At 38.3% G+C, this 27,725-nt stretch overlaps 1 protein-coding gene across 6 annotated transcripts in view; it reads left to right on the top strand.

Annotated features, from left to right (window-relative positions):
* Nucleotides 1–27,725, top strand: part of APP (amyloid beta precursor protein) — a 283,222-nt gene that overhangs the window by 72,089 nt on the left and 183,408 nt on the right. For all 6 annotated transcript variants that reach the window (XM_054468708.2, XM_054468710.2, XM_054468706.2 and 3 more), the window contains exon 3: nucleotides 9,411–9,540. In XM_054468708.2, coding sequence (XP_054324683.2) covers nucleotides 9,411–9,540 — 130 coding nt within the window. The remainder of the gene's footprint in view (nucleotides 1–9,410; nucleotides 9,541–27,725) is intronic.

The following is a 27,725-nucleotide window of genomic DNA, read 5'->3' as shown; positions in this document are numbered from 1 at the left end:
TTATATACCTAAGTCCGAGTAGTTTAAACTTTATAATTAATATACTCTTTGGATGCTTAGAAATGGCATCGATTTTAGTTGTTCTAGTTTCATCTTAAATAAATTGGAGTAATTACTAACTCAGAGGATTATGATGTGCTACACATAAAACATTTGCAGTGATGTCTGGTACTTAGGAAACCCTCAGTTACGACATTTTTCTTTCTTCTTGGGTATGTTCTTTGAAAAAGGGACTGGTATGCAAAAGCTTTCAGAAGATGAAAATATACAAGATAGGCTATCTCTGAAACAATTTGGTATAGAGCATTTGATTCTCTGTTTAATGTATATATTCATATATGCTAGCTGCAGTCATGCAGACACAATTTGGGTGTTGGGTTTTTTTTTTTTTCCTTTTTCATAGGCAGTTATAAATTTAGAAAATTGGCTGTTTCCTCTGGACTAAATGTATTTATTTAAATTTTCAGTGCTTTAAATGCAAAATTCCAAGCATATGTACAAGTAGAAAGAATAGTAAAATGAACCCTCCCATCTACCTGTCACTGAATTGCAGTAATGATCAAATCTAGTCACTCTTGTTCCTGAGTCAGTCTGGAATGCAGGTTTTTTTTCTTAACTATTCAGGTTCTCCAGCAATCCTGGCAAAACACACGCGGGTTTCAGCTCATCTCTTTCAGTGACCTGTAAATTAAGATGTGCTAAAGCAACACATGTTACTCACTGACGTTTTGTTAGTATATTTAAAACATATTATTGGTACCACATAATTTTTAGTGTTTTCAAAAAGAAATATCTTTGAGAATTTGGCTAAAGGTGAATTTTAAAAATGGAATGACTAAGTAGAAAAGTAGGCAAACTGTTTTCAGAATTAGTAGCAATTTCCAATTCCATTTACTCTGTTCATTAACTTTGTTTTCAGCCTTTTGTTAGCCATGTTTGATTTTGTGTTTTTGAAATACCTTTGGTCATTTTAGGACTTTTGGCATTAATCACCTGTCTTAGGTGGCCTGTTTACAAAAGAGACTTTTAGGTTCTCCATTTGCCCTTTGGGAATAGAGACAAAGTTTCTGTAGGATTCTGACAACATATGGCTTTACAAAGTTTTTTTTTAATATATATATTTCTCTTCTTGGCTTTCTTAAATATCATCAATGTCTTTTCTTGCTTTACGTATTTAGCAACTTAAATGTCATCTTGTCTGAGATCAATATATTTCCAACTTGGAGAGGTAGGAGAAGAGAGACTTCAGATTTTTAAAATGTGGAACAAAACATTCTGATGGTGACCAGGTTTTAAGGTGTTTCTTCAGTAGACAAAACTACTTAGGCTACCAATGATAAGCTTTTAATATTAATAATAATTATTATATATAAAAATATTAATATAATAAGATCTAAGATTGTTTCTGTTCTCCCTCTTTCCTGGTTGTTAGGATTTGGAATTTCTTATGCACTTTTTTTTTTTTTTTTTTTTTGAGATGGAGTCTGGCTCTGTCGCCCAGGCTGGAGTGCAGTGGCGCGATCTCGGCTCACTGCAAGCTCTGCCTCCAGGGTTCACGCCATTCTCCTGCCTCAGCCTCCCGAGTAGCTGAGACCACAGGCGCCTGCCACCATGCCTGGCTAATTTTTTGTATTTTTTGATAGAGACGGGGTTTCACCGTGTTAGCCAGGATGGTCTCGATCTCCTGACCTCATGATCCACCCGCCTCAGCCTCCGAAAGTGCTGGGATTATAGGCATGAGCCACCGTGCCCGGCCTATGCACTCTTAAAATTATTTCATGTACTGATACTGATGCATTCACTTTCAATGATAAAACATGGCTGTATAACCAGGTAGGTAGGCTGCTTTTCAGATTCCTGTACTAACTGAATGGGCCACATTAACCCAAGTGAGAGCTTAACTTGTCACTCTTCCTAAATGTCTTCCTCAGCTGAGTGCTTATTTACAGTAATCTACTGCTTCTTATAGCAGATGCTATGATTTGTATAAGCTGTCATATCTACTTGGAAGAACAATATTGAAAGGCATTGAGATACTCATTTTCCTCAAAAGCCCATAATCCGACAACTATTTAGAGTCTTATTTAAGAGATAGGTTTATAATACCCAAAGGGAACTTAATATATACTGAAAGTCCCCGATTGAATGGATTCTGACCTTAACCGGAAATATTAATTACATGCTTATCAGACACTTACTGTGCTATCCCAGGGTTGGCCACTGTTGAGGGAACACCAGATGAATCATATTGTCCCTGCCTTCAAGGATTATATATTCTAATAGGACAGACAGCCCATCAGCAGAATAGGAGGTAGAAAGTGGTCAGGGATCAGATAAAGTGATCAAGGAAAGTGGAGGATGCAGTGGTAGGATAGAATGGTCTGCACACAGAGATTGAGGGGATCATGTGGTGGGAATTAGTGAACTAGCATGCAAGCCGGGCCTTTTTCTTAGCTTTGGTTCAATTGGAAAGAGCATAAAGCTGCTAAAGTAGCTTATGTTTAGAAATAGGGCTTCTTGAAGGGGACAAGGCATCTCCTAGAATTCAAATGCACATCCCAAGACTCACAAGAGTTAGAGGGCACACAGGCGGTCCCTGTCAGACCTGGTCTCTGCCAGATCCAGTCTTGTCTGTTGCTCATCTTCCCTTGTCTCTCTGGGTATTTCTGTTTTCCTTTCCTGGACTAACTGCTTCTTCCAGATGCCTAGTTTGAGTCCACCCATGGTTTTTTGGGGGGCTTTCTTTGTTTTTTTGTTACATTTTGTTTCTGGTTTTTTTTGAGGCAGGGTCTCACTCTGTTGCCCAGACTGGAGTGCAGTGACGCGATCACGGTTCACTGCAGCCTTGACCTCCTCGCTCAAGCTGTCCTCCCACCTCAGCCTCCCGAGTAGCTGGGACTATAGGCGTAAGCAACCATGCACCCATGGGTGTTGACACGCCACCTGTGGCTCAGACTTATCCTCACCTCCAGTCAAGTTTCTTCCTTATCTAGCGACAGCCTTTGTGTGTTCATGAAAGCCCTTGAGGGAGAGAATGCTACGTACAGTTTGGTTTTCTTGGGCTCTAATAAGCTATAGGGATGGCGCTGCAGAGTTGAAATACAGTCACTAATGAGTCCTCCTTCAGAGAGCTGAGGGTGGGAGCACCACATAAAAGGAGTTGGGGGTCAGCAGCCTCCTGATAGTCTGAAAGCCAAAGATGATGGATGTGGGGCTCCACAGGGAGGCTATAGCATTGCCGTGTTATGTTTTCTGCCCTTGAGGAAAGCTTCTTTTCGCCAGGCAGGCAGTACAGATATGTACTTAATAGCGATGTGAGGCACACTGATAAATACCAGAAAACATTCCCTAAGAGGGGTTAGCATTATTTCACTGTGTGCAGAGGAGGTTTGTCCATGTAGGGGGACCCTAATGGGCTTAGGCATTTGAAGTGTAGTCTAAGGGATCTTAGGTAAGAGTGTGTTTGGAACACAGTGTATGTATTTATACAGCAAATGCTCTGTGTGGCTATAATTGAGGAAAATTTGTAGGAATTGAGGACAGCTTATTTTTCTACTAGCTGACAGAGTTCTGGGTTTGCTTCTGCTTTAAGTATAAGTATCTCAAGTCCTTTTTTAAAAAGGAAAATCAAGAAAATAGTCGGAATTGGGTTTCACCTAAGAAGCATTTTAGAAAAGAAGGGGAGTATGAGAGTTAGGATTTGCTAATGTTTGCCGTATTAGCAAATTACTTGCACTGCTTGTCATATTAGCAATACATGTATGTTTTGGAAAACACATGCAAATTGAACAGCTTAAGGAACTTCTATCTTTATTTCCTATGTAAGATTTGAGATGCTGCAAAGAAAATACTAAAACATTGAACCGATACTTAAAATTATAGTAGTCCTCCCATATCTGCAGAGGATACCTTCCAGGACCCCCAGCGAATTCCCAAAACCTTAGATAGTACCAAACCCAATATATACTATGTTTTTTTCCTCTATGTACATACCTGTGATAAAGTTGAATTCACAAATTAGGCACAGTAAGTGATTCACAACAACTAATAATAAAATAGAGCAATTATGACACTATGCTATCATCACTGCTCTTTCGCTTTGGGGCCATTATTAAGTCAAGTAAGTGTTACTTGAACACAAGTGCAATGATCAAGTGATCAATGGGCAGGTAGCATGTACAGCATGGAGATGCTGGAAAAAGGGATGATTCACTTTCTGGATTGTGTGGGTTTGAGATTTCATCACACTACTCAGAATGGTGCACAATTTAAAACTTACTGTTGGCTGGGCATGGTGGCTCATGCCTGTAGTCCTAGTACTTTGGGAGGCCAAGACAGGAGGATCTCTTGAGGCCAGGAGTTTGAGACCAGCCTGGGCAACACAGGATGACCCAGTCTCTTTCTTAAGATTAAATACAGGCAGGGCATGGTGGCTCATGCCTGTAATCCGAACACTTTGGGAGGCCAAGGCGGGTGGATCACAAGGTCAGGAGATCGAGACCATCCTGGCCAACATGGTGAAGCCCCATCTTTACTAAAAATACAAAAATTAGCTGGGCATGGTGGCAGGTGCCTGTAGTCCCAGCTACTCAGGAGGCTGAGGCAGGAGAATCGCTTGAACCTGGGAGATGGAGGTTACAGTGAGCCGAGATTGTACCACTGCACTCCAACCTGGGCGACAGAGTGAGAGTCCATCTCAAAAAAAAATAATAATAATAAATTAACTAAATAGAAAAATAAAACTCGTTTATTTTTAGAGCTTTCCATTTAATATTTTTGGACCGAAACTATGGAAAGCAAAACCACAGATAAGGGAGGACTACTATAATTATGATAAAAATCAGGAACTTAATCTAGCCACAAGGACATTTGTGTTTCTGATTATTTAAATTTTTATTCTTGTCTAAAATGTTGAACTATATTTATATTTATATCTTTATAAATGAGTTATATATTTGTATTTTATATAAATATTTTTATGTTTATGTAAACATAAAAAGGCTTTTTTTCCTCTCTGGATGTTTACTGGGGTTATTTAATAAATGATACTGGGAGTTTTTGTTGGAATTTTAAATTTTAACATGTTTGTTTCTTTTTTTGTTTTGTTTCGTTGTTTGCTTTCTGAGCTGGGAGTTGGTTGTGCATGTGGCAATCGCTTTATCTAAAGGGTCTTGCTGTGCTTCAGAAGAAGTTTTGTTACCTTGATTGCTAATGTTCTCCCCCTTAAATAAACCTCCTGATGTTGTAACAGCAAAATTGCATTATGTTTGGAAAATCTAAATTAATAATCCCTTATCTCTGAATAAAAGTCACTGAATCAGGTTGAATTTACTGCTTCCATTTTAATAGGGCAGTAGGAAAACTATGCATGGGCTTTATGTGGTTAAATTTTTTTTTTTTTTTTTGAGAGCGAGTCTCGCTCTGTCACCAGGCTGGAGTGCAGTGGTGTGATCTCAGCTCACTGCAACATCTGCCTCCTGGGTTCCAGTGATTCTCCTGCCTCAGCCTCCCAGGTAGCTGGGACTTAACAGGCGTGCGCTACGACGCCCAGCTAATTTTTGTATTTTTAGTAGAGACAGGGTTTCACCATGTTGGCCAGGATGGTCTTGATCTCTTGACCTCGTGATCCGCCCGCCTCAGCCTCCCAAAGTGCTGGGATTACAGATGTGTGCCACTGTGTCCAGCCTGGTTCAGATTTTATAATCTCCACATCTATCTGCATATTAACAATTGTCATTGTCGGTGTTATAGACAGAGAGAAGCTGAAGCACAGAAAATAACACGCATGTCCTAGATTTCCTGGTGGGAACTGGAAGTAAATTCTGTGTTTGGCTGATCAGTGTATAAAGTTCTAGTACTAGTCTTTAGGAAAAAGCCCCATCTTCCTGTATTTTAATTTGTCAATTTGCAATTCTACCTACTCGGAAATAGTCAACCTAATCAGTTACTGCCCTGTTGCACCAACTATTACCATAGGAATCTGAAGATGGTGTGCAACTAACATGAAAAAGAGATCCTTTTCTCCTGGTAATCAGTTTGTACCCTACAAACAATTCGTTGGTTTTAAATTGTATAGAGGGAACCATGTTGTGAATATGCCTGCTACTGGGTTTATAGAACACCTATGACTCCTGAGGAAATTCTCAGCAGGGTTGTCTTTCACTGAAGTGGCAGCTAGAACCCTTTGGAAAAATGCAGTAACTCACACTTTACTGCACATAAAGTCATGTCCCTCGGGGTGGACTCTCAAGTGTCATACAGTTTATGACTCATGAGTGCCGCAGCTTTGTGATCTAATAAACAAGTAAAGACAGTGGGAGAATTATATTCCTGTACAAAAAGCCACAAAAAAGCCATGGGAATATTACATTTTTAGTGGCATTTTTAAGTTGAGCATTTTCTGTGATCTAAAGTGCCTGCATTGAGATATTAAGATACTTAAGAACAAAGTAAAATAAAGAGAAGTACTAACAGCTGGATCCCTTTGGAGCTAGGTTACTGTGAGTGGTTTCAAGAATAACTCTCTCAACACCCACCCTAGGATTCTGATTTAGAGATTTTTTGGTGTGTTCTCATAGCATGCACTTCTACCACTGAATTTATCCCCTGCTGCTATACTGATTGATACCTTATTTTTAAATTTTTGTTTTTAAAATAGACGGTTTTAGAACAGTTTTAGGTTCACAGAAGAGTTGAGAGGAAGGTACAGAGGTTTCCCATATACTTGCTACCTGCACACATGCTTAGCCTCTCCTATTATAAACATCCCCCACAGAGAGGCACGTTGGTTACAATCGATGAACCGACATTGATACATCATTAGCACCCAAAGTCCATAGTTTCCCTGAGGGTTCACTCTTTGTGGTATACATTTTTTGGGTTTGGACAAATGTATAATGACATATGTCCATCATTGTGGTATCATACAGAGTAGTTTCACTGCCCTAAAAATCCTCTGTGCTCTATCTGTTCATCCTCCCCCCGCCCCCAACCACCCAAACCCCTGGCAACCACTGATCTTTTTAGTCTCCGTAGTTTTGCCTTTTCCAGAATGTCATATAGTGGGAAGAATGTCATATAGTATGGAGCCTATTCAGATGGGCTTCTTTCACTTAGCAATATTAGTTAAGTTCCTCCATGTCTTTTCATGGGATCATAGCCCATTTCCTTTTAGTGTTGAATAACATTCCATTGTCTAGGTGTGTACCCCACAGTGTTATTTATTCATTCACAGTACCTTATTTTTTAATTGATTTTTTGGGGTCTGGGACTAAGGTGAGGTAAACAAGGCACTCAGGAATTGAGATTAAGAATTTTTAATGTAATATTTTTAAAAATCAAAATTAATGCAAAACTCCATGATGAACAAAATATCAAGTTTTTAGACAAAGATTGAGTCACGCTCAATTGACATCAAGCCCATGCATAGTTTTCCTACTGCCTTATTAAAATGGAAGCAGTAAATTCAACCTGATTCAGTTACTTTTATTCAGAGATAAGGGATTATTAATTTAGATTTGCCAAGCCCTCTGAATGTTGTGGATAATCATAAGCGAAATTCCGTGTATTGTCTAACTCCCCATGGACGTTATCTTGCTCAGAAACCTTGTTCTCCCTCCAAGGAAGGCACTACTTCTCCTGTAGCCTTCTCAGGTCGAAGTTATTTTCTCAAAATCCTCACAGCGTTGCCCCTAGAGGTAGGAATGTCCTCTTTTCCTCTTCATTTTTGTTTCCAAACCACTCTTCCTTTCTCTTCCCTAAAAGCCTCTCCCACCTCAGCTGTGAAGTGCATGCTTTCAGACAAATCACTTTGCTCCTTCACCTGTTGGTCATCTCCAGACCTCTTTCTACCTCATCAATGTTCACCACTCAGACTTTGAAGATTTTAGCTCCTGCCTTGCTGTCATCCGGTGTAGCTGCTCATTTGCTGATCCTTAAGTGATCCTAATATTGATCTCAGTGATCCTTCCAATATTCCAGTTTGTCAGTTCATGATTCCCATCCCTCCAGTGACCTTGTTTTCATCATTCTCCATCATCCATTGCTTACAATGGTCATATTATACTCCTTGCAATGAGCAATCACTGCAACTCCTCCAAAATTTTAATTTCAATTATCTGACTCTGCAAGTACTGCTTATTACCACCTCACTTTCTCCAGTCCTGTACGCCACACATTCTTTAGCCCCTGGAGTGTGATCAGTGGACTCAAACTCCACTGGTCCTACCACCTTTTACCTGTGTCTTCTTCCCCTCATGTTCTCACTTTTGCCACTTGAGATTGCATGGCCCAGCATTCTAATCATTCCCTTGCTTATACCGTCACTTCTGTATTCATTGTTATTTATCTGGCAAAACAGCCACCCTGCTGAAATGCAAGACTTATGCAAGGGAATGCACATTTTTGAAATAGATTTTTATGTTTATGTTTTTCTTTCAAATCTCTACTCAATAAATAGAAGTGGTTTGATATTTCACAAATGTGATTTAATTGATCGAGTTTCACATTTCATTCTAAGTGCTCAGTTCAACACCATGATGTTTTCACAACAGTAATCAAAGCAAGGGGCTGTAGTTAGTTATAGGAGCAAAGAGAATTCATGAGTTTATTTTTATCTAAATGACACCCTTGATAACTTTTCGATAAATTATTTTCATGTAAATTACTTGGAATAAGAGCAGGATTTTTATATAGAAAGTTTTCTATGTGTCATAACCTGTAAAATGTTTGTCCGATTAGTGAGATATAGGGGGAGGTTGAATTTTACTAAACATAATATCCCCAGCCACATCTACTGTAACATTTGTTTAGGACATTACAGACTATTATCCTACACCAATTTGTTTCACATCAAAAATCACCCCATGCTTGTAAGAATCCTCCTTTCCCCCTCTTGTTTCTATTTTAGTTCCCCTGGAAAAATAATATTTTAAGTCTAAATGAGTGCAATAAATTAAAAGTTGCATTGCTTAATATTTTGAATGAAATGGCTAGATGCTTGTCATTTGCATCTTTTTCTTTCTACTGAATTTCTTTAGCTTGGTCAGAGGTAGAGCAGGCTTGACTGTTAGGGGATAGGGGTACAGGTTGAGTATCCCAAATTTAAAAATCCAGAGTCTGAAATGCTCAAAAACCCAAAACTATTTGCGTGTCAACATGATGTTCAAAGGAAATGCTCATTGGAGTATTTTGGATTTTGGACTTTTCGTATTTCAGATGCTCAGCCAGTAAGTATATAATGCAGATGTTCCAAAATCGGAAAAAGTCAGAGACCTTGAAAGCACTTCTGGTCCCAAGCATTTTGGATAAGGGACACTCCACCTGTACCTTACAGTGGAGGCTTGTTAGTTGCTTGTACATGCTGTCCCCTGCCTCAAGTAACAATTGATTCTTTTTTTGTGCTCTCCCAGGTCTACCCTGAACTGCAGATCACCAATGTGGTAGAAGCCAACCAACCAGTGACCATCCAGAACTGGTGCAAGCAGGGCCGCAAGCAGTGCAAGACCCATCCCCACTTTGTGATTCCCTACCGCTGCTTAGGTGAGCCGGCCGGCCATGGGGCTGGTGTTGATTGGGGGCTTGGTCTTGAGGGAAGAAAAAGAGGATGCCCCTATTAGGTCGCGTACACAGACTTGTTCTTCAGCACATTGCCACTCTGTGTTGTACTGTGTTTTGGACTCTTGCAGTTACATTCTGTGCACTGACACTACAGGAGCAGTATTTTTGAGTTCCCTGCCTCAGAATGAATTTACCCAGGGTGTTTATTGAAATTACAAATTCCTGGGCTAGTCCCAGGACTCCTGAATTAAAAATGCCTATAGTAGCGGATCTGGGAATTCTTACTTTCCTGTATCCCATAGATGATTCTCATGAACTGGGGCCTTGTGTGTTTCTTCACATAGACTTTCTAGAAGAAGGAATCTAATGTGAAGCTGCAGCATTTTGTTAATTTCTTTAAAAAAAAAAAAAGACTTTTCTACAATAACTACTCCTCTTATTTGGTGATAGTAGAGGAATTGGAATTGGGAAGGCTTTTTTTCTGCTTACATCAAACTGGAGGAAACAGTCTGATCACGAATGTTTAATGTTTGTTTTGTCACAAACCTCAAATTTACCTCAACCTTTTATTTAAAAAAATTGAGTAGTTTTATGTGGTATCGTGCTCTTTTCCTCTGGAAACTGTCATACTCCATATTTAATCTAACTTGGTTATTAGTCTGTTCCTAGTTGTTGTTTTTATATGACCAGTCATTGCAGAAATTAAGTTCTTTGCTCTGATATCTTACATCTAGATGTTTTCCACAAGTGTATTCATCAGTAGGCAGGTTGTAAATAAGGATATAGAGATTGTCTGTGGAGATTGTGGACAAATATTGATGTACATTCTGATGACTACTTATAAAGGTTAAAAGGAATATTTCAAAGAAAATGCAACAGCAAACTTAGAAAGTAAGGATAATTACTGAAGATTCTGGAGATCTATGTAATATATGGTCAAAAATGAATGTCCTAAGAGCATACTGATTGCTGTTCATAATTTGAGTGTAATTTGAGTGTGATTTGAGTGTGATGCATAATTTGAGTGTGCATGATTTCAGTGTGATGCATAATTGCTGTGCATAATTTGAGACATAAAATGAAAACACTGGGCATTAGAAAGAAGATTTCACCTGGTGAATTTACTTACAGTGTAATTTACTCACAATGTAATTGACGAAGAGAGTGTAGAAAACTAGATTCTTAAACATTTGATAATTCAAGAGTTTCCTTTTTCCTCCTTATTCCTTGTACCTATATGCTTTATAAGGCTTCTTAACTCTTTTCTGGTTGATCAAAAAGTGCAGTTTAATTAGATGAAAATAAGCAGCACTTAAATACTAGACACAGAACTCCTACTCAAAAAAATATAGAAGTCATCTGTCTCCAGGAACTGTATTTTATACTCACTTAGTTATTACACCAAGAAATAACACACAGAGATTGAGCAATTCAGTGCAAGTTAGGAAGCAGATCATGAGTCTGTTAATTTGATGGGCCAGGCTTTGTTAATGATTTGTTTCTTTTTGTTCTTACTTGCCTGTTCTATGAAGTATTCCAAATATATTTTCATTAGAATGTAAGCTCACTGAGAACAGGTAGGGCTTTGGATGGGCATTATTGCTCCTGGTATGACACTCAAAACTGCAGTCATGTTTCAGAAGTGAACTTATCATTTTACATAGATCTTTCTGCTTCATATTCTATTCAGAATGATTTGTATTAAAGTTGATGGAAAGATGAAATCCACATGAAGATTGTTATTTACCACCTAGTGCCAATTGTTGTAGCAAATATCCTTTGAACGCCAGGTCTATTTTATCCTACCTGTTGATCACTTCCTTTGCCCCTGCTGTTCAAGCCTCCTCATCTCTGAAAAGCTCTCCTTCCACTGGGCATGGTGGCTCAAGCCTGTAATCCCAGCACTGTAGCAGGCCGAGGTGGGAAGATTGCTTGAGCTAGCAGTTAGAGACCAGCCTGGGCAACATAATGAGACCCCATCTCTTAAAAAAACAAAAACAAACAAACAAAAAAACCTCCAAGTGAACGAACAGTACAACAAGTAATAAAAGATATAAAAGATGTTCTCAGATCTCAATATCAAGTCAGAAGATTTTATGATAATATTATAATTACACGGAGACTGTCCAAATATTTGTATTTGTTGTGATACACTGCATTATGCACCATTAGGGAAACAACAGCCTAAGTAATGTGGTTTTAAATAATTAATCTCATCTACCAAACACCTGTCTGATAGAAAAGTTAATGACCTGTCCTCACCTTATGTTTTTAACCATTATGGAAAGAGAACCACTTGAAAATATATCTTTCCACTGACAAATAATTACAGAGCTGTGATGCACAGGCTGGAGATTGGCAAGGAGAAATGGAGAGAAGCCCATAAAATAATTCTTTCTCTGGGAAGGAGTTTATTCCTGCCAAGGCTTTGCCATCAGCTGTTATCAGATTTCTCTTTCATCCACTGAACAGATTCTGGGCTCCTTTGATGTGGAGGTACATAATTCAAGAAGATGGGTCACTTGCGACATGTTAAGCCAATTTCTCAGTTCTGGTTTAGTGTCTGATGTGAAATGAGCATGTTGACACGAACTATTCTTGACTACTATGGGACTAGATAATCATTTGCTATTTCCTGTAGGTACTTGGCCTGTTTGAATCATTTTACCATATTTTCTCATTTTATGAATCACTGGTCCTTTTCCATTGGACCTGAAATTAGACCCTAATATGACAAGTAGAGCATATGTTGTCTCTTACTTTGTTACTAACCTTAGATTAGAATTAAGGAATATAGGTGCTGCTTTTTTCTTAGGTAGTGGCAAATTTTCCAAAGGTGTCAAACCCAGAGTATAATACAGAGTTTATAAAATAACCTGGTAGAGTATGCAGAGCATGCCTTGTCTTTCAGGAGAAGGAATTGAAAAACATAGGTTTTTCAATAGGTGTAACAGGTAACATAGGTACATAGGTGTAACTCATGTACATTTTACTTGCACTTAATAGACAGGCAGTGTTAGTTCTTCGTCTCTCTTCACAGGCTATACAACTACCAAGATCCAGAGAGGTTGGATCTCTTGCTGTAACTCACAGCAAATAAATGGGAGAGTCAGCACTACAGTCCAAGATCTCTTGATTATTGGTCCAGTGTTTTTTACAGTATACACAAAAATTTGTTTTAAAACAAATATTCACTATGAATTAGAGACAATAAATAACACTAAAAAAGAAACTCACAGCTATCGTTGTGTTGACAAAGGAGACAACCATGACCTAGTACAGGATAAATCTCCATGTGATATATTTTCTACTTCATAGTAGTAGTAGGTAACATTCTTACATATTATTCCTGCTTAACAAAGAATTACGGTTCAGCATTAACATAAGTATGCTCTAAAATCTCTTGACTGTATCCAAATACATGTTTTAGACAAGAGTTTTTTTTTTTTACTGACCTAGCAAACAAAATAAGATTGTCTTAAACATTAAGCGTGTTAAAATTCAAAACAAAGCTTGAAGAGAGAAAAATGCTTGTTATGTGTGGCATACAACCTTCCTAACCTCTTTATCAGATGAAGGATCCAGTGTGGCACTGGATTATTTTTCTGTAATATTTTGCCTTGGACATATGTGCTGTACATTTCTCGGCTGCATGGAGAAAGTATGTCAGGTTGCTGTTGCCACTTTCTTCCCATGGAGTGGATAATTTCCCTTGAGAATAAGTTGGCCTTCTCATCTCACCCTTTGCTTTTGGTGGTACCTCTGGAACCAGAGGGTAAGGTTCATCTTAATCATATGAGCATTTTATTAATTATCTCATGTGTGATTCAAGCACATCATTACTATTACTCAAGGAGAATATTTTCTTTGCAAAGCTTTCAACCCTTTCCATTTGAATGACTGCTCTTCATGGTGTAATAGATCCACTGTTGAAATTGGCACTTTTCTGTACTTGTCTCTGACAAGCAAAGGCAAGGAACATTGCGTAAAATAAATTACTGTTGAATTATTGGGGCAAAGTCAGCTTAATAGCTTAATCCAAAAAAGGAATTACAAGTTAAAGAATTTTACCTTAAATGTCATTCTATTTCATTTTGTAATTAAGACTTTCCAAATGTGTAAGTAGTAGTGACCAGAAATCTTATCAGGTATGGTCAAATGAGAAAGGTATTCAATTCATATTAATTTTGAATTTTATTGTTTTAATACAATTTTAGGAAAAGCATGCCTTGTTTTCTGGGTTTCTTGGCTGTCTTTGTATCAATTATCTACAGCTATCTTCTTTAGCATGGAAAGGATGTATTTGAATACTATGACATATTATACCAGGGTAATTCTTTGAATTTATGTAAACAACAATTCTCTTGAGACACATCAATACAGTAGTCAGAAATGTCACATGAGAGTTCACCAAACTTTAAAGATGGAGATGAGGATGGAAAAACATTTTTATTGTAGACTTTAAGGATCTTGTAAATCCCCGTATGTAATCCAGTGTGCTAGAGAATTGGTGCCCATGGCGCCTCCTGTCCCCACTGACCTGCACTGTGGAAATCCTACTAATTTTGAAGTCATGGGAGATGCATGTGTGGGACCTATACATGCGCTGTGATGAGAATGATGACTTCATCATTCTCATTATTTAATGAGCCCGGCTGCTGCACAAAAGAAGGATGCAAATTCTTGAATGTTCTTGATTGTTAACATCATGGTCTCATAAGGAATGACCAGAATTGCTGGGCATTTCTTCATCAGGAAAGGCTAATCAGCCATCCTTGGAGAGATATCAGACCCCTTTATATGTGGCCTTCCCATGGGACCTTTGAATGGTCCACGTTAATCATGCTTCAGAACCAGTATATGCAGTCCGATTCTCAACTGAGTAAAAGAAAACATGTCCGGAAAAGAAATCTTGTCAGTGTTTATCTCCAAACAGTGGGATTACAGGTGATTTTGATTTTATTTAAGCAATTTTCTATGAATTTGTATAATAAATGAATAGCTTTTATAATCAGCAAAAGATAGACTATGAAATCAGTACATATAATTTTGTATTTGTATGTAGTACCATTGAAGGATAATAGAAAAAAGTCAAAAGACTTGAAAGTCGACACAGAATGATCATTAATTTGTTTTATCTCTTGGTAGTTGTACTTTATGAGCTGTATACATACAGTATGGGAAAATACACTTTAGTTTTAAAAACACCATGCTGCCAAAATAAAAGAAAATAACGTTTGTTCATACGATCTTCAGCAAAATTTAAGCATCGTTAATCATCGCTGATTCTTCAGGAAGATTCTTGATCTTCCTTAATTTTTTTTCCCTCCAAAATTGCATATGGCAGCCACATTTGTTTCAGGCCAGAAGGAAGAATGGGAAGAGCTTACATTTATCTCACAGATTCCTTCTGGGTGAGGAAGACTTAGAAAGTGAAGCCCTCTTCCATTTGGTTAAGCAAGAACACCTATAAAAATGGTGTCCTTCGGCCGAGCGCAGTGGCTCACACCTGTAATCAGAGCACTTTGGGAGGCCGAGATGGGCGGATCGCAAGGTCAGGAGATTGAGACTATCCTGGCGAACACGTTGAAACCCTGTCTCTACTAAAAATACCAAAAAATTAGCCGGGCGTGGTGGCGGGCGCCTGTAATCCCAGCTGCTCAGGAGGCTGAGGCAGGAGAATGGCGTGAACCCGGGAGGTGGAGCTTGCTGTGAGCCGAGATCGCGCCACTGCACTCCAGCCTGGGTGACAAAGTGAGACTCAGTCTCAAAAAAAAAAAAAAAACGGTGTCCTTCTAGATAGGTCATCCTCCATGGTTCACTGCCGCACTTCCTTGGCCCTGTCCCAAGTTCCATAATTGCCTCAATTGCATTGGCTCTTGCTTGATTTGCTTTCTAAAACTCAGGACAGAGGATGAGTTGAGGAGACTGACTTTTTTAAGAATGACGTTTTGAAAAGAAGGAAGCGTAGTGGTGTTTCTTGGCTCCATTTCCAATTTGTTTCTTTTCATTTTAATTATTGTACCTGGTATTGTGTCCTCTTTCTGGGACTTTTAACAACTAATGTTTTGATTGATAAGAGCTATAATAGCATGGGTGATTTATACTTCATTACATCTTCAGTTTTGTCCTCTTTACTGGAGTTGTATTCAGGTGTCATTAAGTAACAGGAGGCATTAAAAAGAAACAATAACTTTTGAAAAACTGCTGTTATGGCTTATGAGTGGGCTTTGCTGATATTTTCTTGAAGCACAGAATTTATCTATCTGTGTAGGTCCTAGATGATAGGTGAGAAAAAGAAACCCAGCTTATTTGGCATGATATTGTCCCAAGGCTTGTTAGTAATCGCTTTGAAAAATGAATAGCAAGGCTAATGGACATCTCATTTGTAGTACATGCTAAGAATTGCAAATATGTGCTCAAAAGAAATTTATCTGATTACAAAAGTAACATATATTCAATGTACAAAGTTGAGAAAATACAACCACTAGCTAAAAATAATCAAAACCATTTGGCTTCCTTGCAGTCTACATTTTTTTCATGTATGTTTTGCTTTTGTTTTTAGTGTTATATAATCGTTTCCTGTTTTGTGACTTGCTTTTTACACCTAACATTTTTAGAATACTCTATCTGTGAAATTAAATATTCTTGGAGAGCATAATTTTTAATGTAGCATCACACCAGACACTCTAATGTGTTTACTCTTTTTTCTATGGTCATTTAGGTGGTTTTCTTTATTTTGTGGTGGTGTAATAGTTGTTATGAATGATGCTGTGATAAACATCCTGGTAGATAAATTTGTGTTTAGTTGATTTTTATATAACAGTTATTGGCGGAATGCCTTGCAAATCTTATAGTTGGTGTAATAAAATATATGTGCCACATAATTGTTTATGAAAATATGGAGGAAAATTTTAATACTGATTTATGATCCTGAGTTTAACGTAAGCATAGATACCCCTACATTTAGCTATGATTTTTTTATTGATACAGTAAAAGCGCCTATAATTTCTACTTAAAACCATTTAAAATAATTACTATTTAAATCTATTTAAACAATTTTAAATATTGCTTTTCCAAATTTCCACCTTGGGAAGCAGTTAATTGAATATTCTCAGAGAAATAAGTCCTACAAAATTGACCAGTAAAAGGTCAAACTTACGTATTCATTGTGTACGTTTTATTGATCACCCACAGTGTGTGAGCCCCTGGAGGTGGGTGAAATGTGGGCCTTCCTCTTACAGAGTTGATAGTGGGCCTGAAGGGGGATGGGATTTCAGCTCAGGAATTTAAGGAAGACTTGACAGGAAGTAGCATTGTGAGCCAAGATTTCAAGGATAAGATTTCACGGCAAGAAAGGAGATGTATTTTAGGTATTCAGACAGAGGGTCAACAAAGTCTTTCAGGTAGGAACTAAAAGGATATGTGTAGAAGAACATGGTTCAGTTTTCAGAAAGAAGAGGTAATTGGTCATGATAAGAGGAGTAGTTTTTAAAAATCATTACTGTTTTCATTCATTTATAATGAATACTATTATGTTATAATTTTAAAGTTTGTATCCAAATAATTGTTTTCAAGATGGTAATGAATGTATATTGCTTTTATGTATACACATAGTGCTTTTTGCTTTTTGGTAACTAAGTTTATAATTTTTGAGGGCAGGAAATATTTGTTTTTCACTTAAAAAGGAACTATATTTTAATAAGAGTTTTTTGACAGCAGTGCTTTATGCCAAAGGAAAATGAAGCAACATTTAAGATATCAAAGAAAGCAAATGCAAAACAAGGATTGTTTATTTATTTATTCATTTTTGAGATGGAGTTTCACTCTTATTGCCCCGCTGGAGTGCAATGGCGTGATCTTGGCTCACTGCAACCTCCACCTCCTGGGATCAAGGGATTCTCCTGCCTCAGCCTCCTGAGTAGCTGGGATTACTGGCACCCACCACCACGCCCAGCTAATTTTTTGTCTTTTTAGTAGAGATGGGGTTTCATCATGTTGGCCAGGTTGGTCTCGAACTCCTGACCTCAGGTGATCCACCCACCTCGGCCTCCCAAAGTCCTGGGATTACAGACATGAGCCACCATGCCCAGCCAAAACAAGGATTTTATATTCAATCAAAGTGACATTCAGATATGATCACATGAAATAAATATCAACGTACAATAACTCAGGGCATATTTTCACATTATTTTCCTGTAGAATCTGCTAGGGAACAAGTTTCAGATACCCAAAATACCTAGAGAAAAACTGATATAAGGATGGGTAATGAGCATTAAGTAGAAACATAAAAACTAAGACTCAACGATGGTAAAAAGTATGATAATATAGTATTCCACAGCTATATGCTGTGACAATAAAGAGATTCTGTAACTGTCAGGCCTCTGAGCCTAAGCTAAACCGTCATATCCTCTGTGGCCTGCACGTATATGCCCAGATGGCCCGAAGCAAGTGAAGAATCACAAAAGAAGTGAAAATGGCCTGTTGCTGCCTTAACTGATGACATTCCACCACAAAAGAGGTGAAAATGGCCGGTCCTTGCCTTAAGTGATGACATTATCTTGTGAAATTCCTTCTTCTGGCTCATCCTGGCTCAAAAAGCTCCCCCACTGAGCACCCTGTGACCCCCACCCCTGCCCGCCAGAGAACAACCCCCTTTGACTGTAATTTTCCTTTACCTACCCGAATCTTACAAAATGGTCCCACCCCATCTCCCTTTCCTGACTCTTTTTCGGACTCAGCCCGCCTGCACCCAGGTGAAATAAACAGCCTTGTTGTGACAGTAACTTTAATGGGGAAGAAGAATGAGAAGAAGATGTGCATAAAGAAACAACTGTTTTTGTATTAATGGTGGTAGTATTAGTGTGTAATTCTGAGCCTGGTGCGTAAGTAATGTGGTGTAACATAAGTGAATAGTTGTGTGATATTTTATTTCGATCATCCCATGTATTTGAGAATCAGAATTTTTGATGTGGTAAAAGAAGATTCACATGTAACATGTAATCTATTAAAAAGATACCCTGTAGTCATGAGTTTGACTTTTAGGTATCATTTCTCAGTATAACATATCATTGTAGATTTCAGATAACATTTTTTCCCATAAATACTGTCCACCGCAGGCCTAAAAATAATGAAAAGGCCTAAAAGACCAACTCAGTAGCGGTAAACACCAGTACTGCACTTAGATTATGGTCTTTAGGAACCATTTTCCAGTAAAAGATATCAGTAATCTGGAAAGCAGGAATTTTTTTTTTCTTTTTTTTTTTTTTTTTGAGATAGAGTCTCGCTTTGTCACCCAGGCTGGAGTGCAGTGGTGCGATCTTGGCTCACTGCAACCTCTGTCTCCTGAGTTCAAGCCATTCTCTGCCTCAGCCTACTGAGTAGCTGGGATTACAGGCACCCACCACCACTACTGGCTAATTTTTTTTTTTGTATTTTTAGTAGAGACGGAATTTCACCACCTTGGCCAGTCTGGTCTTGAACTCCTGACCTCGTGATCCACCCGCCTCGGCCTCCCAAAGTACTGGGATTACAGGCATGAGCCACCACAACCTGGCGGAAAGCAGGAAATTTTTTAAAAGCTATTTTAATTCAGTCATGTAAAAAAAATGAGCAGAAAGAAACAAAAAACTTAAAAAAAAAAAACTTAAAAAATGAGCAGAATCTTAGGAATCACCTGCGACTTTGGTTATTCATGCTTAGCCATTTCTATAGGAAATTCCAGCACTATTTGAGTTAGACCACTAATTATATGTGTGTTGTAGCTTTCTCCAAGAGATAATGGAATTCACAAATCAAAACTTTGAGATTATTAAGTGTTACAAGTGAATTATAACCCCAGTCATTTGCTTTCAAATGAACAGCTAAACATATTTTGTGTTAATTTCTTATGGATGCTGCTTTGTTTGTTTGTTTATTGAGACGGAATTTCGCTCCTGTCACCTAGGCTGAAATGCAATGGCGAGATCTCGGCTCACTGCAACCTCTGCCTCCCGGGTTCAAGTGATTCTCCTGCCTCAGCCTCCCGAGTAGCTGGGATTACAGGCGTGCACCACCACACCTAGCAGATTTTTATATTTTTAATAGAGACAGGGTTTCACCATGTTGGCCAGGCTAGTTTCAAACTTCTGACCTCAGGTGATCCACCCGCCTTGGTCTCCCAAAGTGCTGGGATTACAGGCGTGAGCCACCATGCCCGGCCTAGATAGGCTTTTAGTTGGTTTCCATATACAGTATATATAGGGAGAAACAGACTAAGACAGACACTGGCATCCACAGAAGTAAAAAAAACAAAGTGAGGTATAATTTAAATTTCACACTGCCATGGTCACATTTTTTTCAGCTTTTTGCACCTATGTTATATAAAAAAGACAAAAATGCCTTTAGAGGCTGAAGTTTTCAGGTCTTCCTGAAGCTGTGTCACGGTTTAAAAATGCCATAAAAAATGCCGTCAGATTTAATAACATATCAGCTGAACACTGTGGATTTCTGTTACGTTGAGTCTTCAAAAATTTCTCCCTGTATGAGGAGTTAGTACTGTTATGTCTGATCTGGTGGTCTGAAATGTGAACTTTTCTGGGCTAACCAGTAAACAGCTGCTTCTGCTTTGTAGCTGCGTAATTCAGTCTTGGAAATTATTAGATAATTCCCACACCATTTCAGCTTGCTGTTTTAACATAAATTTAATATGAACAATATTTCTAGCTAACCTCAAGCTGTGTTTATTGTCGTGGAATTTTCTCTTTTATTCTGAGGTAAATGATTACAAATGGTTATGATGAGGAATCAAAGAAGAAAGTGGACTTTCTTCAAAGTTCTTTTTCTACTCTAGCCGCTTCTGAGCATCTTTCTCAAGCACTGTGTTTCCATCAGTTCCTACCCCAAGCAGAGAAAGGAAACAGTTTTCCCCTTTGTCTTTAGAACCCTCTTCTCATCGTGTCATTTCCCAAAGCAAATAAAAATCTTGGGATACTGTCTTGAGTTTGATTTTTTTTTTTTTTTTTTTTTTTGAGACGGAGTTTCACTCTTTGTTGCCCAGGCTAGAGTACAATGGCACAATCTCAGCTCACCCTAACCTCCGCCTCCTGGGTTCAAGTGATTCTCCTGCCTAAGCCTACTGAGTAGCTGGGATTACAGGCATGTGCCACCACGCTCAGCTAATTTTGTATTTTTAGTAGAGATGGAGTTTCTCCATATTGGTCAGGCTGGTCTCGAACTCCCGACCTCAGGTGATCCGTGCCTCGGCCTCCCAAAGTGCTGGGATTACAGGCATGAGCCACCACACCCTGCCGAGTTTGACGGTTTTTTTTAACCATTCAAGCCAGTAAATAACTTTCCAGACAGCTGTAGTAGAAAACAGAATTTGTGTGTGACAAAACTTAAGATTTTGGGATTGAGAGCTCTATGGTTTATGCCATGTGGATAATTGTAGCCAGATGAAGAATATGAAATTTAAGGAAGTGTTTAGAGTGGTACAGACAGCTGTTATTATGATTCTTGGAGTAGAAGAATAGCTTACATCCAACATAAAAAAAAATGACATTAACTGAATTAACTTCAGCCTTTGCCATGAAACCCAACTTTCATTATGTTTTAAATAATGAACTACATTAAAAATAGTATATAAATATGTAAAATATATTAGACATAGACTTCTCATAATAAATTATAGGGAACTTTTGATGTATTTCTTCCCTAGGAAAAGAACTAAACAATGCTTTTTTGTGGGCTTAAAATTTTTCAGTTTTACTCTTGTGAATTAGGTACAGCATATCTTTATAATTCCAAATAATACCCATAAAAGCAGAACTGTTTATTTACTTATTATGAAGGGAATACTGAAATGAAATTAAGGACAATTTTTTCTCACATATTATATTTTTAAAAAGTTATTTGATGTTTGTACTTAAATAAAGAACGATTTTTTAAAGCCAGTTCTCAATTAGCACTGAGGAAAAGAATATGCTTTTTTTCAGGTACACAAAAAAAGCATCATGGATATAAGAAATGACATAAAGATGAATCTACATTCTGGGTTAAGACGTATTTTAATTTCAGTGTCAAAGGCTGTTAGGAAATATTCAGATTTTAGTACTTGACAAAGAAGGTTCTCAATATTTGTTTTAGTGTTCAGTCAAAGGATAAATTCTGTCATCTTTCTCTTTTATCATGTTAGTCACTGAGTGGCTTCATTAAACATTCCCTCTTCCATATCCCTTGATAAATTTCAACTCGTTGGTGATGCATCCCAGGAGTGTCTTGTCTTTTTTTTTCCTTCTCCTGTCAGTGAGTCTTAGGCTTTGGCTTTGAAACCCTATAGTGAAGGGAAATCTCAGGCAACAGCTGTGCAACCGTCTGGAGAGCAGCTAGTCCAGATTGGAGGAGACGAACGGGGCTGGTCCCAGGAGAGAGGCCTCCAGGAAAAAATGGCATTGATGCATTTTCCTGTACTTAGCATGCTTTTTAGGGTTGTACTGGAGAGTTTGGGAAAGATACAGTATTGATGGATGCATAGAAAATGAGGCAAATTTTTTAAATTGGGCAAATATTAACTGTAGACAAAGAAAAGCCAAAAGTACAAAATAACAGCGTTGTAAAATACAAAGATAAAAATACGCCCAAGTATGAGCGTTCTGGCAGACTCACAATACAAATGCTATATATGGGGTAAAACTATACCAGTAGGATGGTGGGAAGGGAAAGGGGTGGGCTCATGTTCCATAGTGGGAAGACCTACAGTGGAAAAATGAGGAGAATAGCTATTTAAGCACAGAGTTTAGGGAGTAAGTTGCAGAAGAGACAACTAAATGAGATGGCCGTGAATGATTTTTGTGACCTCCTCTGGTTATGGGGAAATCGATCAAGGAGGCCTATATTTGATGGCAGGAAGAAGTTGAGTTTAAGGTTTCCAGACATTCGTTTTAATCTGAAACATTTCTTTTTTTCTTTTTTTTTCTTTTTTTGAGACAGAGTCTCACTCTGTCGCCCAGGCTGGAACGCAGTGGCACGATCTTGGCTCATTGCAACCTCCGCCTCCTGGGTTCACGCCATTCTCGTGCCTTAGCCTCCCGAGTAGCTGGGAGTACAGGCGCCCGCAACCACGCCCGGCTAATCTTTTGTATTTTTAGTAGAGACTGGGTTTCATCCTGTTAGCCAGGATGGTCTCATCTCCTGATCTCGTGATCCGCCCACCTCGGCCTCCCACAGTGCTGGGATTACAGGCGTGAGCCACCGCGCCCAGCCGAAAATTTCTTTTAAGCTTGGAAGTTGCAAGTCAAGTTACTGTTAAAGGCGTCCTAACTTAGATTAGATAAAGCTAAACTGTGGTTTAATTGAGCTGAGTTTGTTGTGTGCTATATCTCAACTTCACAAGATGTTTGCTTTTTCTTGGCTATAACTTAAGATTATACATATATAAAATTACCTTTATGCCCATTTGATAGACTTTAGGGCTGAATTTCCCTGTGTAAGATGTAGAGGTTTGTACTTGTGATTGTTTTTACTCTAGAAACATGTTTATCTTCACTTCTTTAGTGACAGGTGTTTGTTCAGGAACTTCAAACTCAATGTGATCAAAACTAGACTCATGTTCCTTGAATAGTCTCTCCTGACTACAAATCTGTTGGAAACTTCCAATCCTAATTAATAATTGTAAACTTTTTAATGTAAGTCATATGAGGGGTTGCTGTAAGCATAGGAGGTAGGGAGATGGTACTGTCAGCTGGAGCATATGGTAAAAGTTGTTTGAAAGAAAGTAGAGCCATGATGTGGATCCTGAGGGATATGTAAAGAAAATGAAGAGGTGTAGATTTAAAAATGTTTATGGGGCCTGGGCGTGGTAGCTCACACCTGTAATCCCAGCTCTTTGGGATGCCGAGGCGGGTGGATCACCTGAGGTCAGGAGTTCGAGACCAGCCTGGCCAACATAGTGAAACCCCATCCCTACTAAAAATACAAAAATTAGCCAGGCATGGTGATGGGCGCCTGTAATCCCAGCTACTCAGGAGGCTGAGGCAGGAGAATCACTTGAACCCGGGAAGCGGAGATTGCAGTGAGCTGAGATCACGCCACTGCACTCCAGCCTGGGCGACAAGAGCAAAACTCCGTCTCAAAAAAAAATAAATAAATAAATAAACAATAAATAAATATATTCATGGGGATGTTCCAGGGAAAATAGTTTGTGTTGGTAGCAATGAGAAATTATAATAGAAAATTAGAATAGAACTAAGTTGGTTCATTAAAGTTGGAACACTTGTAGAGATTTTTGATTTGGAAAGACATTAATCCATTTGATTATTTCTCTTATTCGATGTCCAGAAAAATATCGGTACATTCAATGTGGTTTTATTTGTACTGCACATGTCATTAATATGCTGAAGTTACCTCTAAGATACCTGCTTTCTTAGTCCTTGTTACACTGTAAATTCTGGGCATCAGGATATAGCTTTTTATTATGTTAGCTCTTTTAATAGATGATACAATTGGATTGGGGAAAAAACTGATTATACTCTGGAGTAATACTTTCATAGCCTGTAGTATCCTGCAAATAGCTCATGGTCATCTTCGAATTTTAGTAGCAAACTTGTAGGGTAATAGGTTGGGAGAAAGTATTATAATCAGTGGCTTTGAGGGCCTGATGAGAGGAAACAATAATTGTACAGCTGTATTGTGAATAAGTAATGGTTGATGCTGATGGTTAACCCTTTCCTGCGGTGCTCAAACATTGGGAAATAATGGTTTTTTGTTCAAAATGTAAGATGTTCGATAATTGAGACTTTTGTCAATTCACTGAAATATTCCCAGAGCTTGAACATGTCTGGCACATAGTACATACTTAATAAATATATATATTTAATGAATGAATTGAGGATGTAGCCGAATATTGGAAAAGGAAAGGGAAAAGAAAGAATAGCTCAAACATTAGAAAGACAGAAGATGTGGAGCAGCAATTTCACATGCCTAAAAGAATTTCTGAGATTACGGCAAAATCATTTACTTTGCTTACTCCTTATTGATCAACAAAGGAAGAGCAGGTTTTATGTAACAACCAAGAAGTAACAGAGATCTCAGAAGAGAAGAAACCAAGTGTCTTTGGATCTTGATAAAAAGAACATTCAACTCCAGAAATAGGGTTAAACCTATCCTACACATGTGTAGTAAAAAGTCAGTGTATCGGAGGCATCTGTTTAGAGATAAAACATACCATTAGATTCATTTATAATAGTTTCATTGTCCTTAGTTTTTAAGGCTAATGGTAAAGATTTTTTTTTTTTGGAGACACAATCTCTCTGTCGCCCAGGCTGGAGTGCAGTGACGCAGTCTCTGCTCACTGCAACCTCCGCCTTCCAGGTTCAAGTGATTCTCTTGCCTCAGCCACCCAAGTAGCTAGGACTACAGGCACACGCCACCATGCCCGGCTAATTTTTGTATTTTTAGTAGAGAGGGGGTTTCACCATGTTGCCCACAATGGTCTCGATCTCCTGACCTCAACAGATCCGCCCGCCTTGGCCTAGTGCTGGAATTACAGGCGTGAGCCACCACGCCTGGCCTTAAGAATTAATTTTCACAGAAATCTGCTTCTAAATATTATTCAGTGATAATAGATTTTAGAAATTTCAGATTCTTATGTTGTACCTTAAAGGTTAGGATACTATTTATAAATGCTAAACATAAACTCCTGTCATCCTAAACATGAACTCCTGTCTTTATTAAGTGATTACATGAATATGGCATTTCAGTAGGTGTTTGATGTATTAATAGATGTAGGTACTCCCCTCCTAAAGCTTTAAGTATTTTCATGCCATGAAAAATTTGGGGGGCATTCTTTTTATTTATTGATTAGGTACCTGTATTTTCAAGAATATTACCCAGCTTCAGTTCCCCCAAATCTTTTCTTTTAGTGTTAACTACCTTTCGAGAATATGGTGTAACATTTTAAAATATATTTTTTGAAGGTTTGGATGTCACTGAAGATCCCCTTATTTATTGGATGGTATCTATATCAGTTGGGAAGATAATTAGTTTCCCAATGTTGCTATATTTTTATGAATAGGTCCTGTAGCTCTTGCTTTCTTGAAAGCTTAGAATTGATTGTAAGCCATGGACTAATGATATTCTCTAAGCATATTTAATATGAATAGGCTCATGTTCAGTATGTCAAGAAGTTACCCTGTTGTACTATTTAAATAATTTGAGCTTAGTTTTCTTTTTCCACCTTTGTTCTAAATTCTTAGGTGAGTCTAAATTCCTGGGCATCCGTGCACACAGTTTCTTCAGTAGGTCCTTTAACCTCATTGCATCTGATCTTTGACTTCATAAAGACCCTTGGCCTACTGACCCTGTATTTAATTTCACATCTCAATAGTATTTAGCCTTCTCATATTTTTCCTCTTCTTTAGAGCTCCCTGGTCCCTCACTCCAGTCATTGAACTCTGTGTATTCCTTTAACTTCCACCCTCGCTCTGTCTCTTCACAGATATGCTTCTTTATATGGTAGTCAGAGATTCCTGTGTGATCTTCGTAACCTCCAGTTCCCTCCACAGTCACCTGTTACCAGGCATCTGTTCCTTGAGCTCCAGGGAATGAGCTCTTTGCTATCACTCTGGTTGTCGGACTCACTGGGCACTGTTGTGTCCCCCACAGTCTCTCAGTGGCATCGGTTGATGGGTGCATTCTCCCCACACTGATATCATTCTGCTGCTTCTGATTTTCTTTCTGCTGTCCTCCATTTCCCTTTCAGGCTCCCTTCCCCCTCCTCCCTGCGCCCACCTTTTGCAATATTTAGGATTCAGAAATTCCAAATATTGCAAAATATTTAGAATCAGAATTCAGAAATTCTAAATATCAGTGTTTAATAGGAGTCCCCTGGAGTTGTCCATTTTCTCACACAACACATACTTGCTAGGAGAGCTCATAAGTGCAGTGGTTTTTCAGAGGCCTGCATTGATGATTCCTGAGTCATTATGTCCAGGCCAGGCCTCATACATACTATTTACTGGTCCTCTTTCTGCGGGTGCTCCACCAAGAATTCAGACTCAGTGGAATACTTCATCTAAGATGTATACCAGTTCCTTATCAAAAAATGGCAAATTCAGGCTTCTTAGGTTAAACAGAGAACTCTTGAACATGGCATATGTCTGTTATTCCATTTTTCTCTGTTGGCTTATTGCTGAGTACCATTTGGGATAAAAATCTGTTTCGGGCAAAGGATAGGATTGTTTTCAGCTTTTATTAAATTCTCCTAGACCCTTGAATCTATGCAGAGAACTAATTAAATTTGAATGAATTTAATGTAGAAACCCTGCTATTGATGAAGAAATCAACCTGATTCTGGACTAGCACCAGAATCAAGTATTTTTGTTGTTTTTGCTTTCTTTTTTTTGCTTTTGCTTTCTCTGCCGGTAAATAACAACTAGTATGTAAGAATCAAATGAATCAAGCATAAATCCCTAGGAAATATTTATGCATTCATTTTTTAACGATTTAAAGATGTGAAGATATATAGTTAAGCATAATCCTCTCAAAGTTTGACGTTGAAAAGTATTTCAGATACTTCAACTTAAATATATTTTTTGCAAAATATCTTTTTTAAAAAAACAGATGTGGTCTCAGCGATGTAATTATCATCTTACAGTGTGAGGAGAGCTTACAGTTGTACCAAAATTTATAACTAGGAAGAAGAGAATGTGAAATAATCTGGAAACCTAGAAAACTGTCCTATATAGGAATACCAATTAAACAGCTACTAAAAATGAGTGTAAAATGACAATATGGCTTTATCAGGTGCTTAGGGTCCGGAAAAACGCACATATTGCCTGTTATTTATTGTTATACTTAATGAATGTTCTTTTGCACGTGAGAACTGTTATAAAAGATGTCTTTTGTACATACTTGGTACACCAGTTGGCTTGTTAACCCATTAGCTGTTTTCCCCCAAAGGTGGCCTACTCTAGATGGCGTTAAAAATACACATTTTCCAGGGACTTATATAAATAATCAACTGCCCTATTATGGAAACTTGAAGGCCCTGAAATAACCAGACAGTTTGAACATAACCAAAAATGAAGTGAATCTCTAGAATTGCCGTGTAATAGCATGAGTGGGGAGGGGTTCCCTCAAGAGAGGGAACTGACCTTTTTCTTCCTCATGGGTGACCTTGAGTACACACT

This window comes from Pongo pygmaeus, chromosome 22 (assembly GCF_028885625.2).
Source record: "Pongo pygmaeus isolate AG05252 chromosome 22, NHGRI_mPonPyg2-v2.0_pri, whole genome shotgun sequence".
NCBI lineage: Eukaryota > Metazoa > Chordata > Mammalia > Primates > Hominidae > Pongo > Pongo pygmaeus.
The sequence above is the reverse complement of the archived record's forward strand: the minus strand, read 5'-3'. Positions and strand labels throughout refer to the sequence as shown.